Source organism: Salvelinus sp. IW2-2015, linkage group LG5, assembly GCF_002910315.2.
Source record: "Salvelinus sp. IW2-2015 linkage group LG5, ASM291031v2, whole genome shotgun sequence".
NCBI classification, from domain to species: domain Eukaryota; kingdom Metazoa; phylum Chordata; class Actinopteri; order Salmoniformes; family Salmonidae; genus Salvelinus; species Salvelinus sp. IW2-2015.
In genome coordinates, this window is record NC_036844.1 from 21,572,165 (window position 1) to 21,592,664 (window position 20,500).

At 42.3% G+C, this 20,500-nt stretch overlaps 1 protein-coding gene across 2 annotated transcripts; it reads right to left on the bottom strand.

The window, feature by feature from the left end:
• Positions 1-7,228: 7,228 nt before the first annotated feature.
• Positions 7,229-19,880, bottom strand: ak1 (adenylate kinase 1). Of its 2 annotated transcripts, none has more exons than XM_023987716.2 (7): positions 19,788-19,880; positions 13,176-13,210; positions 10,291-10,326; positions 9,864-10,027; positions 8,365-8,481; positions 7,881-8,072; positions 7,229-7,459 (listed from the first exon to the last, which is right to left on the bottom strand). In XM_023987716.2, the coding sequence occupies exons 2-7, from the start codon at positions 13,180-13,182 to the stop codon at positions 7,391-7,393; spliced, it is 585 nt and encodes a 194-aa protein (XP_023843484.1). In that variant the 5' UTR covers positions 13,183-13,210; positions 19,788-19,880; the 3' UTR covers positions 7,229-7,390. The 2 variants fall into 2 exon arrangements, with proteins under 2 accessions (XP_023843484.1, XP_023843485.1); XM_023987717.2 differs by lacking the exon at positions 19,788-19,880 and adding an exon at positions 13,981-14,047.
• Positions 19,881-20,500: the final 620 nt, after the last annotated feature.

Consider the following 20,500-nt stretch of genomic DNA (forward strand, 5'->3'; position numbering starts at 1 on the left):
CTTACCACCCCAATAGGTCCACAGACGACGCAATCGCAATCACAATCACACTGCACACTGCCCTAACCTATCTGGACAAGAGGAATACCCATGTACGAATGCTGTTCATCAACTACAGCTCAGTATTTAATACCATAGTACCCTCCAAACTCGTCATTAAGCCTCTTCAACCTCAGGAGGCTGAGGAAATTAAAACTTTTACAGATGCACAATCGAGAGCATCCTGTCGGGCTGTATCACCGCCTGGTACCGCCGTAAGGCTCTCCAGAGGGTAGTGAGGTGTGCACAACGCATCACCGGGGGCAAATTACCTGGCCTCCAGGAAACCTACACCACCCGATGTCACAGAAAGGCCAAAAAGATCATCAAGGACAACAACCACCCGAGCCACTGCCTGTTCATCCCGCTATCATCCAGAAGGCGAGGTCAGTACAGGTGCATCAAAGCTGGGACCGAGAGACTGAAAAACAGCTTCTATCTCAAGGCCATCAGACTGTTAAACAGCCATCACTAACATTGAGTGGCTGCTGCCAACATACTGACTCAAATCTCTAGCCACTTTAATAACAAAAAATTGGATGTAATAAATGTATCACTAGCCACTTTAAACAATGCCACTTTGTATAATGTTTACATACCCTACATTACTCATCTCATATGTATATACTGTACTCTATACCATCTACTGCATCTTGCCTATGCCGTTCGGCCATCGCTCATCCATGTATTTTTATGTACAAATTCTTATTCATTCCTTTACACTTGTGTGTATAAGGTAGTTGTTGTGAAATTGTTAGATTACTTGTTAGATATTACTGCACGGTCAGAAGTAGAAGCACAAGCATTTCGCTACACTCGCATTAACATCTGCTAACCATGTGTATGTGACAAATACAATTTTATTTAATTTTATTTGAATTGGAATAAGAATTTTTATTAATGTGTTAATTACTTTGTCTACTGTTGGCCTGCATGCAGGTGAACAAGTTTGTAAAAGTGATACATGCAACCTTTAAATTAATTTAGGATATTTTAAATGAAAACATAAGAATTGAACAGTACAGCACAGGAGGTTGGTGGCACCTTAACTGGGGAGGATGGGCTTGTGGTAATTGCTGGAATAGGTGTTTTTCATGTGTTTGATGCAATTCCATTCACTCTGTTCCAGCCATTATTATGATCTGTCCTCCCCTCGAAGCCTCCACTGCAGTACAAGTACTGGAACGAGCTGCAAAAACCACTCAAACTAGACAGTTTTCTCTCCATTCAAGACTCAATCATGGACACTTGCTGACAGTTGTGGCTGCTTCGCGTGATGTATCGTTGTCTCTACCTTCTTGCTTTTGTGCCAATAATGTTTGTACCATGTTTTGTGCTGCTACCATGTTGTGTTGCTACCATGTTGTTGTCATGTGGTGTTGCTGCCATGCTATGTTATTGTCTTAGGTCTCTCTTTATGTAGTGTTGTGGTGTCTCTCTTGTCGTGATGTGTGTTTTGTACTATATTTTGAATCCCCCGTCCCCGCAGGAGGCCTTTTGACTTTTGGTAGGCCGTCATTGTAAATAAGAATTTGTTCTTAACTGACTTGCCTAGGTATGTAAAGGTTAAATAAAAAATACATGAAGTAAATAAATGGTACACTATACAGTACATACAAAAGTATGTGGACACTACTTCAAATTAGTGGATTCTGCTATTTCAGCCACACCTGTTGCTGACAGATGTATAAAATTGAGCACACAGTCATGCAATCTCCATAGACAAACATTGGCAGACGCATGGCGTTACTGAATAGCTCAATGACTTTCAACATGGCACCATCATAGGATGCCACCTTTCCAACAAGTCAGTTTGTCAAATTTCTGCCCTGCTAGAGCTATCCCGGTCAACTGTAAGTACTGTTATTGTTAATTGGAAACATCTAGGAGCAACAATGGGTCAGCCGCGAAGTAGTAGGCCACACAAGTTCACAGAACGGTGCCGCCAAATGCTGAAGCGCGTAGTGGGCAAAAATCATCGGTCCTCGGTTGCAACACTCACTAATGAGTTCCAAACTGCCTATGGAAGCAACATCAGCACAATAACTGTTCGTTGGGAGCTTCATGGAAATGCGCAATGCCAAACATCGGCTGGAGTGGTCTAAATCTTGCCGCCATTGTACTCTGTAGCAGTGGAAACGCATTCTCTGGAGTGATGAATCACGCTTAACCATCTGGCAGTCCGACGGACAAATCTGTGTTTGGCGGATGCCAGGAGAATGCTACCTACCCCAATGCATACTGACAACTCTAAACTTTGGTGGAGGAGGCATAATGGTCTGGGGCTGTTTTTAATGGTTCGGGCTCAGCCTTTTAGTTCCAGCTTAGTGGCAACATTTTGGGGAAGGACCTTTCCTGATTCAGCATTACAATGCCCCCTTGCACAAAGCGAGGTCCATACAGAAATTGTTTGTCGAGATCGGTGTGGAAGAACTTGACTGGCCTGCACAGAGCCCTGACCTCAACACCATCTAACAGGATTTGAGTTATGTGATACATGAATGTTTTTTGTTCTTCCCTGGAGTCATGTAGTCAAGAATGTTATCTTAGGTATCTCCCCTGTAAGTCTGGTGTCAACAATCTGAAATGTATACATTTTCCATAGTATAAACGAGTCATGATCTGGAATCATGAAGCAAGTGTTTTTGTAGGCTACATAGCAAACACAAAATCCTATAGTCCATTTTTTCACAGGACTGGTACTATAGCAAACATGTAATGGCTACAAAACATATTGAGGAATAATCATATTCCGAATTTACACATACACTACATGACCAAAAGTATGTGGACACCTGCTCGTCGAACATCTCATTCCAAAATCATGGACATTAATAGGGAGTCGGTCTCGGTCTCCCTTTTGCTGCTATAACAGCCTCCACTCTTCTGGGAAGGCTTTTCACTAGATGTTCAAACATTGCTGCTCAGACTTGCTTCCTTTCAGCCATACGAGCATTAGTGAGGTCGGGCACTGATATTGGGTGATTAGGCCTGACTCGCAGTCGGCGTTCCAATTCATCCCTAAGGTGTTAAATACAACATGCACACAAGCTCAGCTTGTTGTGGACACCCCTCTACATGTAAGTAGACACAGGAGGACCACAGTACATTGGCCATTCATCACAGACAGCTAGATAGATAAGCACCCACAAGCCTAGCACAGCAACGTCCCATGCACACCAGACAGTCTGCACGTACACCTCAGCATTTAGGGGGTGTCTCCTCTATAAGCTGTGAGCGACACTTCCCTTCTATCCACAGTGGGCCACTGGGGGGGGGGGTTATTTCTCTGTAGTCCTTCAATAACAGGAAACAATCTGCCGCTCTGTGGTCATCGTCTGTCATCGCTGGTCCAGCAGGTCGACACGGGTTTCAGCGCGGTGCCACGAGTTTCCATGTCGCCGGCCAGCAGCACGTCAGTCTGAGGGGGACGTTTGTGAAAGTGTCCATGCGCCAGCTCACAGGTTTCCTTATGGCTCTCGTGGGTTCTGGGTCAAGGCAGTGTGTTAGCAAAGGGCTTTGAAACATGACGTGGGAGATTGGCAAGACAGGAGCTGGAGGTCATACAGTGCATTTGTTAAATCATGGAGGCCCTCGTTGGGTTTTCTTTGATTCATAGTATTGGCCTAAGGCTGCAAGTGTATGTGTAGGCCAGTGGAGGTTGCTGAGGGGAGGACGGCTCATAATAATGGCTTGAACGGGGCGAATGGAATGGCACCATACCATGTGTTCGATGTATTTGATACCATTCCACCTATTCCGCTCCAGTCATTACCACAAACCCGTCCTCCCCAATTAAGGTGCCACCAACCTCCTGTGACGTAGGCCTATCAAGCATTTGTCTATCCTCCCCATTTCTCACTCCACCAGCCTCCGCTGATTTGTATGATGGCTGGTGAAAGGAATTACGTGTTAATTACGGCTCACATCAATCTGACACTTTTTCTGTCGTATATGTTTTCTGTAATATAGGCTACTATGTGAAAGGCTGATTGAACTGGCCCATTTTGGTATCTTAACATGTGATGGCACACACACACATGCCATCACCCCCTCCCTTGTTCTCTCTTATTGTTACCCCTACCTTCAAACTAGGTACAGTCGTGACATTCTTAACATTCCTGCTGACTGCATAAAAGTGCTTACTGACGCCTTTTCTAATTAGCTTTCCAATGGACACATCCTGTCCCTAAGAAGCTCCTTTCCTCTTTCTCATCCCCCTTCCAGTGTAGCCGTGGAGTCGTGAGTAGAGCGCTCCTTGGAGGATAGCCCGGATACCTGCTAGAAAGTGTTTGTGAGCCTACTGAGGGCTGTGTGTGAGATGTGAGGTACACAAGGTGGGGAGTTCCAATAACACACTGGATGTACTGGTGTAGCAATGTCTCTACATCCTGTTGTGTCTACATGCTCACTCACCTTGACCCTGTTTTTGTTGTAAAAGAACCACCTTCAGCACTTTTAGTAAAGTGAGGCCATGCATGGATTTTGAAAAGGTTGTTATTGACCGGGTAAAGTTGGGATGTTTCAGGGATAGTTTTTATGTATGACTCTATCTTGAAACTATGCTTCATGGTTTCTGAAAGAGCTGCTTCATTTTATGACAGCATGTTTTTTTAATGTTATATGCCAGGGGTAGACAACCCTGTTCCTGGAGAGCTGCAGGTACTGTAGGATTTTGTTACAACTAGGGACCACACCTGACCAACTGAGCTAATTGATCAGTTCAGTGATTGCCTAAATAATTGTAAAAAATTACCTCCTTTTTCGATCTTGTCTCATCGCTGAAACTCCCCAACGGGGTTGAAGGTCGAGTCATGCATCCCCCGAAACATGACCCTCCAAACCGCACTTCAAACACCCGCCCGATTAACCCGGAAGCCAGCCGCACCAATGTGTTTGAGGAAACGCCGTTCAAATGACAACAACTGTCAGCCTGCATGCCCCCCACCCGCCACAAGGAGTCGCTAGAGCGCGATGAGCCAAGTAAAACCTTCCCCGAACCCGGATGACATTGGGACAATTGTGCACCGCCCAATGGGACTCCCGATCATGGCCGGTTGTGATAAAGCCTGGGATTGAACCCGGGTCTGTAGTGACGCCTTAGACCGCTACGCCACTCGGGAGGCCCTGTAATTGCTTAAATTAAACACATCTGGTCTTCCAGGTCAGTTAAACCAAAAACATGAAGCACCTGCAACACATTTTACATTTTAGTCATTTAGCAGACACTCTTATCCAAAGCAACTTACGGTAGTGAGTGCATACATTTTCTCATACTGGTCCCCCGTGGGAATCAAACCCACAACTCTGGCGTTACAAGCGCCATGCTCTACCAACTAATCTCACTGCATTCACACTGGGATATGCGACAATAGCTTTGATCATCAAGTTTTTGCCCACTAGAGTGCAGTATTGTCTTCAAATCGTTTGTAAATCAGACAGACTGTATAAGCAATTGGCCTACTTATGTGTGTTGTGTTGTCTATAGTTTGTCTGACTAAATTTCACAAATTTTACACTAAAGTACTATATGCTGGGTCACTGGGATCTATGATATGGACCTATCGGTAATTACATCTGCCAGTATGGAATCTTGTTACGTTTTTATAGATGCTGCTAATAAATGGTCAAAAGACACGACCAAATATCCACGTTTGGAAAGCAAGTTGTTTTGCACACATTTATGAACAATTGCAATCTCACCTGAGCTAAAGTGTCTAGCGGGAATGTTTAACTAGGTAATCCATAACCCATTAGACGATAACCAACTTACCTTTAGTGCCTATTGACGATAGTATCTTCTGGCCTGGGAATTTTTGTTAAGACCACGACGCTCGTTCTGATCGTTAAAACGCATCGCTTGCGGTAGTTTTGGAAACATATGATACAGCACTTGTTTACGGAAGACAGAGGCGTACCTGTGCTAATTAGCTATTTGCGTCTCCCAACACCTGTATGTAAATGGAAAACGGAAGCCACAAATGTGTTGTCACTGAAAAATACTGTCGCCTGCAACTGTGTTAAAACAGTGTATAGTAAGTGTATATTTTGCATTTGTGAAATAATTTTGATATAATATGTAAGAGAATCGTTTCACATGGAGTGTTTGGCTGTTTTGGCTGCCAGAGCCAATTCGCCTCTAAACAGAACATGTAAGGTCCTTGGACTATAAGGAGTATATTATTGGGTTAGGTTAGCCACTGCAAAAGTAAGAATTTACCTCTCGAGGAGATTGAATTAGTTCATCCATATTCTATGGTATAGTTTTCCAGCAACAGATTACAACTGCTAAATAATATTTACTTACTTCAGGAAGGAAAACAAATCTCCTGTACTAAACACATTAGCCCAACAGGCCGTCAGATGACAAACGACATAAGGAATAATAGCACCATCTGGCGGCTTGTTGGGCTAAAAGCACATGAATGCCGGCAGCAAATCAAAGGGCGGTGCGCTTCTGGTGTGCACTCTCCTACTATAGTAACATCACATGATGATAGACATTGTGACATTTTCAAATAGGCACCTGCAAATAGTACCATGTAAAAATTACAATCGTAGTGCTTATTTCTTTAAATCTTAAGGATAGCTTTTATGTTATGCATACTATTCTGTAGCTGTTCACATATGACACCGTTTATCTGTTATGTGATGTAATGAAACATATCATGAAGTGTTAGACAGTGAAATTAATATGAACATAGGCATACTGCATTTTATTTTACAATGGTTGGTTACTATTGTACTCTATTCCTGCTGTGGGAAAACTATACTATATCCTGCATGATGTAATGGCCGGCTGCCATGTCTGTCACTGCATGGCGTTTAGCACCAGCCATAAAGGAGTCATGTCGCCATGCACAGAGAGTGCAGCCCAGAGCCACCCCAGGCAAGCATTGTACATGTATAGTCTGGGAAAGTGTTGAGAGATCCCTCCTGTAATAACCTAGAGCTGAAATCAGCACTAACCATAACATAGAGAGAGAGAGAAAGAGAGAGACAGAGAGAGAGACAGAGACAGCGAGAAAGAGAGAGAGAGAGAGAGAATTGCCATATATGGGTGACTGTTGTGGTTTGTGGACTGAAACAGGAGACTACAGTGTTGAATTAAGGAAGCGCTGTTCCTTATTGGCCTTTCATTATTACCAAGCCAACTAGGCACAGACATCCAATCAATGTCTATTCCACGCTGGTTCAACTTAATTTAATTGAAATGACGTTGAAACAACATTGATTCAACCAGTGTGTGCCCAGTGGGAGGTGACTGAGCAGATTTGAGCTTCTTTCGGCATAAAATTGACATTTAGAAAAATATGACCAAAACAAATTCATATCCAGTCATGTTTGCGTTTTACTTCAGTTCATCGATAGCTTTGGCAACGTGTCCGAAGACTTCATCCACGGGCAGCTCAGAGTCAATCTGAGGAGAATGAGAGAGAAAGGCATGAAATGAGATTGTAATGTCGGTGGCATCATCATTGTAAAATGATAAGGATTTTGAGAGAGAGAGAGAGTCGAATTTTCAGAGTTTACAAGAGCTGCGAGGTGAGACACTTGGGTGTATTGTCACAATGCACTTATTTATTTTTAAAAGAGCAGAACTGTTTATCTTACACTGTTCTATGACACTCTCTCGCTCTCTGTCTGATGTTGGGATTCAACCAGTGGAGGCTGCTGAGGGGAGGACGGCTCATAATAATGGCTGGAACGGAACGAATGGCATTAAACACTCCTTCCGCTCCAGCCATTACCACAAGCCCGCTTTCCCCAATTAAGGTGCCATCAACCTCCTGTGGATTCAAGCATTGACCGTAGCCTATAACTAGTGGCACCAGTCTTACCTTCCTGACAATGCCGCGACTGGTGTAGAAGGCGATGACTGGCTCAGTGGCTTTGTAGTACAGGTCCAAGCGCTTCTTGATGGTCTCCTCGTTGTCATCAGCGCGACCGCTGGTCTCACCGCGCTTCATCAGCCTCTTGACCATGGTCTCACCCTTGGCGTCAATGTACAGCAGCAGGCAGGGGGCTCCGATCTGTGAGAAGACAAACATAATGGTCAGGACAACTTTAAAAAGGTTGTTGAAATGATCTAGTCATTTTAACTGGGAGGTGATGTGCTAAAGAAAAATATATTTTGAGAGAAGAACTGTTGGAAATTGAGAGATGTTGAGCTTTTGGTGATTTTTGAAAGGACGGGACACCTTAACAATGGATAGGTTTCCCTACTTGCATTCTGTGTTTTTTTGCACTGCTGCAACCTAATTGCCCAGCAATGTTAAAGTATGAATTTTCTGAATGTGAATCCATGTTCCTTTCTCGTCTTACTTTCTTCTCGAACTCCTCGCCCTGCTTGACCTCACGGGGATAGCCGTCGATGAGGAAGCCCTTGGACACGTCGGCCTTAGCAATCATGGCGTCCTTGATCATATCCAAGACTGTGTCCTGGGGGGGGGCACATGTACTATTTATTGACATGAAACACAAGCACCTTCATAGAAAGATGTTGGAACAATTTCACTTCTGTGTCGAGAAGTGACATAAAGTAACTTGTGATCACCAGGTGTTGGAACCGAAATTATTTTCCAAACAGAACCATCTTTTTTGTTGTTGTTCCGTTCCACTGTTCAGACCAGCAAAATAAAGTTATGGTTCTAACCAAAAAAAAGTACCAGTTTATATCATTCCTTTCTGCTCCTTTTTAACCTCTGAAATATATATTGTTTTTACATTTAGCTCGACATTAAATTACTTCACCAATCAGTGCGGATGGAGCAGCTTGCTGTTGAGCGGGTAAGTGATTTAATCTATATAGGAAAGTTGTTAAGAGCAAATTGTATTTTGCCGTAGCAGCATGGTTTCATAATATCATAATGAAAGATAAACACACACACTATGCTGCTAGTCACAGTGTAGAGCACGAGATGCAACTGACATTTTGAGGGTGAGGAGAGAGCGAGAGAGGATGGAGGAAGCTTGCCTTGAAGTGCTGGGCATCTTGTTATGACATGCATTATATTGAATTAGGCACACAGAATTATACCTACGGAGGAGTGGCTTCTATGGAAGAACTTTGAATGTCTTTCACTTCCCAGTTGGTTTAACGTTGGACCAGAGCAAACGTTAGCTAGCTAACAATCTTACACAAGAATTTAAAACACGTCTTACCTTTTTGTGGTTAATAAATCCAATGTGAAAGGTGAAAACTATAGTATTCTTAACTAGCATTGAAAAAGTTAATCCATTCTCCACTAATTAAACATCGCTCCCAAATGTTTGAATTACGCTTCTAACATCATCAGTAGGCTACAGTAACTTATGCTTCAGAGAGGAGGGGAAGTTAACCTACACACACACACACACCGACTGGCAAAGATTTCCAGCTGACAGGCAGACGCTGGAATAAGTCTGAGTGACAGAGTGAGGGCTTTGCATAAGCACTTCGTTTTGACTGGGAAAAAAATGCCCGGAACATAAAGGAACATTATTAACCGGTACCCATGCTTTTAAAATAACAATCTGTTCCGGAACAGTATAGATCACTTTTGTTTTCGGTATTGGTTCTGTTCCTCAAATAATGTAATTATTTTCCTGTTTTTGGTTCTGATCGCTGAACCGGTTCCAACTCTTGGTGAACACAATATCCGATTTAAAATGAGTGTTAACCTGATTTATTCATACTTATTGCAAGGAATTCAGCACAAACGGTACAGTATACCTTAAACCTGTGTAGTTAGACTATATTTACTGTAGTAACAACATTGTTAGCATGTTATTACATAGTAACTGCTTTAGGGATGACTGTGTGCACTGTCCCAGCCACTCACCAGGGGTACGAGCTCTCCCTTCTGCATGATGGCCTGGAGGGTCTTGCCCCTCTCGGAGCCGGATGCTACCTCAGCACGCAGCAGGTCCCCAGAAGACAGGTGGGTGTAGCCATACTTGGCCACCACCTTCTCACACTGGGTGCCCTTACCAGAGCCAGGCCCACCTAGGGGACACATACAAGGAGGACAGGGGTTAGTGTTGGTTGGTTGGTGAATCCCATCTAGCCATAACCTTAGTGGTGGTTGGTTTATGACACAGGGCTGTTGTGTATATTTACTATATACTTTAGTGTATTCTTTCAAGAGAAGTGTTGACTTCACCTTATATCAGATGTAGAATGTGCATATGCCTACATGTTGTGCTTTGTTGCCTGATAGTGTTGATTTTAAAATAAGAAAATAAGATGATATATTATATTTCACTCACCTACAACGAAGATGATCTTGGCGTTCTTGATTTTGTCTAAAAGGAACAGAGGCAACAGAGAAACATAGCTGGTAGTTCTAGAAACAACTTCAGATGATTACTGGTTAAACCTGCAGGTTGCTGACAGTAAACCAAGTTGACTAAAAGTTTTTGTGGGAGTGTAACAAACCATCATCAGAACGGACAATTTGTCTGGAGCAGCTTGCTGAGTTGGAGCAGCTGAATGAGCAACCCATCTTGACATGGAACCTCTCTGCCTTCTTGGACTTATATACAATGGAGTTACCTTGGCAACCTTCGCCAACCACTTCACAATGCTTTGTGAACACATAGAAAATGGACCCTAGCTACAGTAGCACTGGGCTAAGATTAGCCAAAGTCACTGTAGTCACACATTTTGTAGCAATTTGGGGTGTTTATGCATAATGGTCTGAGTTATTCCACATGAGAATATGCAGTGTTTGAGTCACTAGGGAATCCAAAAGTACTGTACCTTTTTATTAAAGGCTTTTGAGATTTGTACATCTGAATTGGATAAGAGTCAAGCAAAAACACTGTAAACCTATCGATCTCTCAAGTGCCTTCAGAAAGTATTCACCCACTTGACCTATTCAACCTTTTGTTGTTACAGCCTGAATTCATAATGGTTTAATAAATAAAAATCTCACCTATCTACACACAATACCCCATAATGGCAAAGTTTGAAAATGAAAAACAGATCTCATTTACGTAAGTATTTACACCCCTGAGTCAACACTTTGTACAAGCACCTTTGGCGGCGATTACAGCTTTGAGTCGTCTTGGGTAAATCTGTATCAGCTTTGCACATCTGGATTTGGGGATTTTCTGCCATTCTTCCTAGCAGATTTTTTCAACCTCTGTTAAATAAGATGGGGTGCGGCAGTGAACAGCACTCTTCAAGTCTTGCCACAGATTTTCAATGGGATTTAAGTCTGGGCTTCGGCTTGGCCACTAAAATACTTTCACATTCTTGTTCTGAAGCCATTCCAGCGTTGCTTTGGCTGTATACTCGGGGTCATTGTCCTGTTGGACTGTAAATCTTTACCCCAGTCTAAAGTTGTTTGCACTCTGGAGCAGGTTCTCATCAAGGATTTGCCTGTATTTGGCTCCATTCATTGCTCCCTCTGTACATACCAGTCTCCCATTCCCTACTGCTGAAAAGCATCCCCATAGCATGATGCTGCCACCATCATGCTTCACGGTAGGGATGGTGTTAGAAGGGTGATGAGCTGTGCCTGTTTTTTTCCAGACATAGCGCTTTGCATTCAGGCCAAAGAGTTAAATTTTTGTCTCATCAGACAACAGAATCTATTGCCTTAAGATCTCAGTCTTTCACGTGCCTTTTTGCAAACTCCAGGCATGCTGTCATGTGCCTTTTCTCAGGAGTGGCTTCCGTCTAGCCACTCTCCCATAAACCCAAGTGCTGTAAACCCGAGTGCTGTGGTTAAGTGGTGTAGAGACTGTTGTCCTTCTGGCAGGTTCTCCCATCTCAGCCAATAAACTCTGTACTGTCATTGGGTTCTTGGTCACATCCCTGACCAAGGTCCTTCTTGCCCGGTTGCTCAGTTTGGTCGGACGGCCACCTCTAGGCAGAGTCTGGGAAGTTCCATATTCCCAATGATGGGAAATTGAAACTTTCAAGACTCTAGAAATGGTTTTATACTTATGCTTCATCTCAATTCTCAGAGATCTACAGACAATTCCTTGAACTTCATGGTATAGTTTCTACTCTGACATGCACTGTCAACTATGGGGCCTTATAGAGACAGATGTGTGTTTCTTTCTAAATCGTATCCAAACAATCAAATTGGCCACAGGTGGACTCAAATCAAGTTGTAGTGACTTCTTAAGGACAATCAAAGGAAATTGGATGCACCTGAGCTCAATTTGGAGTGTCATAGCAAAAAGGTGTGAATACTTGTGTAAATGAAATATTTCTGTATTTCATTTTCAATAAATTTTCAGTATTTTCTTAAAACAGGTTTTCACTTTGTCATTATGGAATATTGTGTGTAGATGGGTGAGAACAAAAATCTGTTTAATCCATTTTGAATTCAGGCTCTAACACAACAAAATGTGGAATAAGTCAAGGGGTCTGAATACTTTCTGAAGGCACTGAATCATTCACTGATAAGTAGTAGATATAAGAAGTAGATAAGAAATCCCTTTCTTTTTGAATGTTCCTTCATCTAATAATAAACAACAATATAATGTATAGCTACAAACTCATATAATGTATTTTCCCATTTGAGTGTTGTGCTGACTATGAAGGTACAGTACAGTATGTTCCTTTCAGCTGTGGCAATATTGTAAATAACCAGAAGAGGTCACCATAGCCTAAGCACACACTTAGGACCAATGATGTAAATACACAGGATTGCCTTGCTATGCATTGGCCATTGAGAGGCTTTGAAGCCACCGGTCGGCCATATTGGCACTCCCCAGTAGGTGATTTCCTTCATAGGAATAAATGGACAAAATTACGTAAATTTAAGTATTTGTTATTGTACTGGGGACAGTAACATTAGTAATTTCAAAAAATGATACTTTAAGAATGTTTTTTTTTTTTTTTTCATTTTATTATGTTTAGCTCACAATATAATTAAAATGTATGTATTAAGCTGTCTAATAGAAAAAACATTACAAGGAGGAATGAAGACATTAATAAATGCATTTCTATAGTTTTCCAAATATTTTCTACAATGTGGGGGAGTGTCAAGATGGAGACGCATTTGCTTCCACACAGCACCCCATTCGAGTCATCTAGTGTATATATAAAGCATTGCTTAGAACACAAGTACTTCCCCCATGAGAAAAGTTTTATGTTAAAGGAGACCAACATATTTTTCATTTGTCATAATTACCTGCCATCTTGATCTACAAGGGTTATTCCTTTTAACTGAAATAGAAGACAGAAAAAACAGAAGTTAACTTGTACATTCAGAGCTAGGACCACTTATTAGCCTGCATTTGACTCCATGCAAATAGATGCAGTCTCATTTTCATATTTCAAAGATAATCAAAGACAGTAATATCAGTCAGTAGCTTTAGTTTTTTAAATATTGTTGTGTCCTCCAAAGCAATTGATTTTGGGTGAATGCTGTGTTAGTATACTTACTTATCCATGTCAAAAGAATTACAGCAAATTAAATTTCGCAATCTGAATAAATTCTCATAGTAATGCAGTAAAGCCTATACTCTTAATCAGTTTTGACATTAAGACAGTTGATGTCCAAGCAAAAGAGGAAATGTCTAAACCACTACCGCCTGAAACTGTTACCTTCTTATAATTTGTGAGAATAAAGTTTCCTCAGAACAAACACAATACCATTTGTATATTATGTAACTTGAATGCAACTTAACTTAGGAACAATAAACCCAGTCCACAGAAGGGAATCATTAGAATGCAGCATCAAGTAAAGTCAAAAGCATTACTTCCACATATCTCAAAATGGACAGAATCAATGAGAGTAACAGTACAGTATCTGATCACTCAGCAGCCGGTTACAACACTCAACCAGAAATTATAGCAGAACCTGATGTTCCTTAACACCCCCAAAAAAATCACGACCAGAGCATAGTACCATCCCTGTGCAAAAACTGGATGACGGAATGGAATCTGAATATTTCTGATTGCAGTAATTTTACCAAATAAAATAACAGCCTTACTGTTCCCTGTGCATTTTCTTCCGGCCTTCCTAAGTGCCAGAGGGAGGGAGGAAGAGGGAGAATAATTTCTGGGTGCGTCAGGATGGCATGTGTAAACAGATCTCCCAGCTCAAGTGGCTGCCCGCCTGGGTCATGTGATGAGGGTGAAGCCTAGCCTTGTGGTTATTTTGAATGATGCCTGAAACAACTGTATAAAAAGTTGGAGAGAAAGCTGATCCTGTATAAATTGTTGTGGAATAAATGAAAAGGTCTGACATGAGCTGACCATGAATCAGTCATTGCTGGCTGAAACAAAGGCGGCGGTAGGGAGGGTGCTTTTCAATCAGTTGTTGAGGGATAAGTGAAAAACTCAATGTGTCTGACCCTACAATAAGCTGACCCTACAATAAGCCAGCGAGAAAGTAAGAAGTCTGCATTCGTTAGGTTAAGATTGTTGGGCCAGTAACTGAAAGGTCACTAGTTTGAATCGCAGAGCCAACTAGGTAAAAAATCTGTCTGTGCCCTTGAGCAAAGCACTTAACCCTAATTGCTCCTGTAAGTCGCTCTGGATAAGAGACCGTCTGCTAAGTGACTCAAATGTAAATGTAAAAAGATTAGGTTACCATAGTCTTTTTGGACCCCAGGAAGAGTAGCTGTTCTGGAGGAAACTCTGCAGAGTGGTCACTAGCTGGCACAGCCACAAAGTCATACAATCTTATTTTAAACCTGACCTTAACCCTAACCTTAACCACACTGCTAACTCTAATGCCTAACCTTAACCTTAAATTAAGGTGAATTTTTACAATATAGACAATTTTGACTGCAGCTGGCTTATCTAAGGGGAAATCTCTCAGAATATTAGGTTCATTAGGGACTGAGTAGAATGTTTGCTCGTGTCATGGTAATCATTTTCAGTGCATAAACTCACAGGTTACCAACAACACACTAAGGGCATTTCTGGTTTTAAATATCCTATGATTCATGTTGCAGTGACACTGCCAAAGACACGGGTAGGCAGGTGACTAGTAGCATCTTAAGTTGCTAAGCGTAGATGTTCTTTAATTTTCTTTGTGATTTGTTTATAATCCACCATAAAAAAAAGCCACAGCTCAGACATGTTCCACAGACAGGCTCAAGTATACTGTACATTTCACCATTGGAAAAGTGTTTCAATATGGCAGCCAGGGCTTGATAGGATTATTTCACCCCACTAACAGAGGAGAAAGAAAGAAGTGGTAGAGTTTCACTGAACCTCTTCACCATCCTGCTGCCCTACTCTACCTTGGTTTTTCTGAAGACTCACTAGTCCAGGTCCAGGTCGGCAGGTTTTATGTAGAGCTCTTGACTCCGTGTCCTTTGTAAATGTCACCCAGGCATCTGAGTCAGCTCTGTGCCCCTTTGGGACACCCACCCTGGCCTATTATGGTGCCTTCACTAGGCTGTGCAGTCTCCTTGGCATGCCAAACACACACCTCCTCCAATCAGGAGAGGACCGGGCACTGCCCAAGCAGCTGGGGTTACCGCCCGTTAATCATGGCAGACCCTGGCCATGACCCCACTCTCCGAGGATGTCTCAAGTGGAGTTTGGATATGCAAAAAACACATTTCCAATTCACACATGCGTATAATTCACGTGTGAAATAGGACAAATACAAGCACCCACCAAATTATTATTATATCATGAAGTATGGTTATCTTGACATGAGGTGTAACGTGTGCTATATTGTGGTACAGAGCACTATGTTGACCCTTACATTGACCATTACGTTGACTGTTATGTTTTTTACACTAACCATTTCCCAATGGCCACTCTTTTGTATGTCTTTTTTGTCCTGTCCAGACCGGCCGTCTTTTTTTAGTCTTTCTTTGGTGCAGTCCAGGCCAGCTTTGATTTCAATGTCCAAGGATGTTGATTTCTGGTCCGGTCCTGACTGTATTTGGCCCAAACATAGACATGGTTCAGATTTGGTACAATCCAGACCGGACCAAATCTGAAGCAATCATAGATATCTATGTTTTGCACGTTTGGGCAGTGCCTCACAGTACATTACAGCAGAGTACACTATATTACAGTACAGTAAAGTATAGTGTACTGTATTGCACCCTACTTTACTCTAATGTACTCTACTGAATTAAACTACACTGTACTCACTGTACTCCCAGATCCCCCGGATGTAGTGATCACAATATAGTAGCCATATCTAGGGAAACCAAAGTTCCAAAGGCTGGGCCTAATATAGTGTATAAGAGGGCATACAATACGTTTTGTAGTGATTCCTATGGTTTTGATGTTAAAAATATTTGTTGGTCCGTGGTGTGTAATGAGTAGCAAACAGACACTGCACTTGACACATTTATGAAATTGCTCATTCCAGTTACTAATAAGCATGCACCCACTAAGAAAATGACTGTAAAAACGGTTCAATCCCTGTGGGTTGATGAGGAATTAAAAAAATTTATGGTTGAGATGGATGACGCAAAAAGAATGGCAAATAAGTCTGGCTGCACAACCGATTGGCAAACGTATTGCAAGTTGAGAAATTATGTGACTAAACTGAATAAAAAGAAAAAGAAACTACACTATGAAACAAAGATAAATGACATAAAGAATGATAGTAAAAAGCCTTGGAGCACCTTAAATAAAATTTTGGGAAAAAAGGCTAACTCGGCTCCATCGTTCATTAAATAGGGAAGGACATTCAACAAGCACAGCACCTACACAAATGACTGATAATTGGCTGAAATAGATTGATGATAAAAAGATTGTGGGGACTGTTTTGTTAGACTTCAGTACGGCTTTTGGCATTATCGATCATAATCTGCAGCTGGAAAAATGTGTTATGGCTTTACATCCCCTGCTATATTGAGGATAAAGAGTTACCTGTCTGACAGAACACAGAGGGTGTTCTTTAATGGAAGCCTCTCCAACATAATCCAGGTAGAATCATGAATTCCCCAGGGCAACTGTCTAGGCCCATTCCTTTTTCAATCTTCACTAATGACATGCCACTGGCTTTGAGTAAAGCCAGTGTGTCTATGTATGTGGATGACTCAACACTATACTTGTCAGCTACTACAGCGACTGAAATGACTGCAACAGATAACAAAGAGTTGCAATTAGTTTCAGAGTGGGAGGCAAGGAATAAATTAGTCCTAAATATTTCTAAAACTAAAGGCATTGTATTTGGGACAAATATAGATAAGGCAAGATAATCCATCTACCTGACAGGTGTGGCATATCAAGAAACTGATTAAACAGCATGATCATTACACAGGTGCACCTTGTGCTGAAGACAAAAGGCCACTCAAAAATGTGCAGTTTTGTCACAACACAATGCCACAGATGTCTCAAGTTTTGAGGGAGCGTGCAATTGGCATGCTGACTGCAGGAATGTCCATCAGAGCTGTTGCCAGAGAATTGAATGTTAATTTCTCTACCAAAAACCACCTCCAACGCCATTTTAGAGAATTTGGCAGTATGTCCAACCACCCTCACAACCAAAGAGCAAGTGTAACCACACCAGCCCAGAACCTCAACATCCGGCTTCTTCACCTGCGGGACCGTCAAAGGGGGAGAGAAGGGGGTGCTGAGCAGTATATTTCTGTCTGTAATAAAGCCCCTTTGTGGGGAAAAACTCATTCTGATTGGCCTATGCCCTCCCAGGCCCACCCATGGCTGTGCCCTGCCCAGTCATGTGAAATCCATAGATTAGGGCCTAATGTATTTATTTCCATTGACAGATGTCCTTATAATTCAGCAAATGCTTTGAAATTGTTATTTTGATATAATGCTTACTTCATTGAGAGTGTATGTGCAGTTGAAATTTGGCCATAGAATCAATGACTGAAAAATATGTATTTTCAACATTGGGAAGATACGTATTTTCACCTTTCATTCAGCACCTAAAATGCACCTGATTTCAACAGCTGGAAAATATGTATTTTCAACATCCCCCAAAAATGTATTATTTGACGTCTGGAAATGACATCTTTTCACCTTTCATTCATCTCTTTTTTTTTCTTTAAATTTTTTTTTTTTAAACTAGGCAAGTCAGTTAAGAACACATTATTTTTTCACAATGACGGCCTAGGAAGGGTGGGTCAACTGCCTTGTTCAGGGGCAGAACAACTGATTTTTACCTTGTCAGCTCGGGGATTCGATCTAGCAACCTTTCGGTTACTGGCCCAATGCCCAGTGCTCTAACCACTAGGCACCTGATGGTAAAGTCTGGAAAAGACTGTATTTTCAATGTAATTTTGCTTACTGGGTGTTAGCTGTGTAAAATAGGACTATTCCAGTGCCCATGCCATTTCTATGGCCTATCCACTGTTATTATTGAGGCAGGGTTGCGTGTGTCAATGTCTGTTAGCTGTAGAGTTCCAAAGGTACCTTAGAGTATTCCTTTTTATGGTTTAAATGTGAGTCCCTTTGGAAACTTAGACATTTTTTCTCTGACGCGCTGTCCGCCATCCATTCTAGCCTGGTCGCAAAACCATCATACTGGCTTTCAATGTCTGTTCGCCCACATCCCGAAACACTTTCCTTACTCCAGGATAAAGGACATCAAGAACGCACGAAAGAAAGACTTCTTTCAATGAATACAACATTATTCCACAGACAATAACGTTTCAGCACCAAGGGCAGCGTCATCTGAATGCTCCAGAATCAACCCATTCAGTTTCCTCATGTAAGCCACGTGTGTAAAACCTGTACCAAGAAGCATCTGCTAACCCACTCGCCCCTATCTCAAGTCTGTGTATATCCAATGCACCTCTCTCTTTCCCCAGCGTGTGTTATTGGTGTCCCCAGTCATGCAGTTTAGCTATTAAAAGACCCTGTCTGTCCTCTCTGCAGCTGTTCTCAGATACCATGTCAACCATTAGCAGAAAGCACATGGAAGGCTGGATTGCACTTGCTTAGCTGGTAAAGCCAATGTAAGTGTAGCATAGAGTATTTAACAATAAGCACATAATCTGTCATTACAACTGCAGTGTCCACAGCTCTCTTATGCAAAGCAGTTGATGTACTGAATTGTATGTGGTCCTCTTGTGGTACTGCTCCTTTAATAGTGGTGATATCCCTTTAAGGGAAAGCAGGAGAACTTTTGACATCATCAGCCCAGTCTGAGTTAAGATATTCTATGGTTTTTACAGAGATATGGTTGGGGAGAAAGGGAGAGAAGGATGTGTACTACAGCTGTGTGGTGTGTGACTTCCAGGCGGTAGGGCTTTTCTGGTTTGGATCTTCACCATTAACTAAGAAGAACCAATAGCATAAAAAGACATACATCACCCCGCATCAATGCAGCATGCTGTAAACACAGGCATATTGCAAATAACATTACAGTGGGTTGGTGGAAATGACCAACCGGACAGGCATAGCAGCACGTTGGTTCTGCCATGGACAATGAAGGATGATTTTTTTTTTGTAAAAACAGCCAAGCCTGTTCTTTTGATCTCCTACTGTGCATGCAGTCCAGGCATGGTCTAGTCCACTCACACATAGTATGACACACACTTCATTTGGCTATGACATTCTTACACCATAGCAGAATGAGGACAATGCTAAGTGTCTGAGCTACCCTTTTCCTCAGCCTTCCATAACCTTTAAATGCATTGCATCGCATCAAAGAAGCAGTGGCAGCTAGGGTCAAGCGGTACTTCACAGTGCCACGCTCTCTCCCGCCAGTCAAGCAGCCCTGCCCACTATTCCCTCACAAGCCCCTCTCTGTGTTCCTGCGGCACAATTATCCTCCAAGCCCCGCTTCCTGCGCTTTTTATTCCTCTGCACCACTGCCATTGTGTGGCTGTCTGTCCTCTGTACTGACCTCTGTAACGTTGCGGCTCTGTCCACAAGTGTGTGTGTCTGGATCCTGTGTGTGTCTGAGCAGTGTCCCTGCTGCACGGCAGCTCTCTCTCCCCCTCCTCCACTTTTTATAGCACAGCTCAGCCTGCTCAGACACCAGTGCATTCTGGGAAAAGAGGGAGAGAGAGGAGGAGAGGGGAGTTTGGGGTTTGTGGGCAGTGTGCCTTCAACTGCTGTAAGAATGTATTATTGTCGTCATGTGTTGTGTGTTCGATCCACGGAAGCTCACTTTGCATTTACAGTTTACATCCTTGAGGAGAAGTTGTTTAATCGAGGGGAAGAGAGAGAGTGAGCTAGGAAGCTAGGGAGAGACCAAGCTAATGAGGAAGTCAGAGGGGGATTATCAGCTAACTGCAGATTGATATGTTGTTCCTTTTAATATGGAATGAACCAACTGCTGGCGGGGGGGGGGGGGGGGGGGGGTTRSGKRGGRGGATTGTGGTCTGTTCCAGCAGAAGACTTGAGATGCATGGGAATTACTTTGCCTTTGCTAAAAAATAAATGTAAAAATCCTATCGCGAGCCTCCGCTGTAACATCATAGAGGAGAGGTTGTTTGTGCAGGAAATGCCGGGAATTATCAAAGGACTCTCAAACAATAAAATAACAATGATGCATCTGTTTCTTTGCAATAAACAGGAAAAGAGCCATTGTGCTAAGGTGAACCACAACTCAAG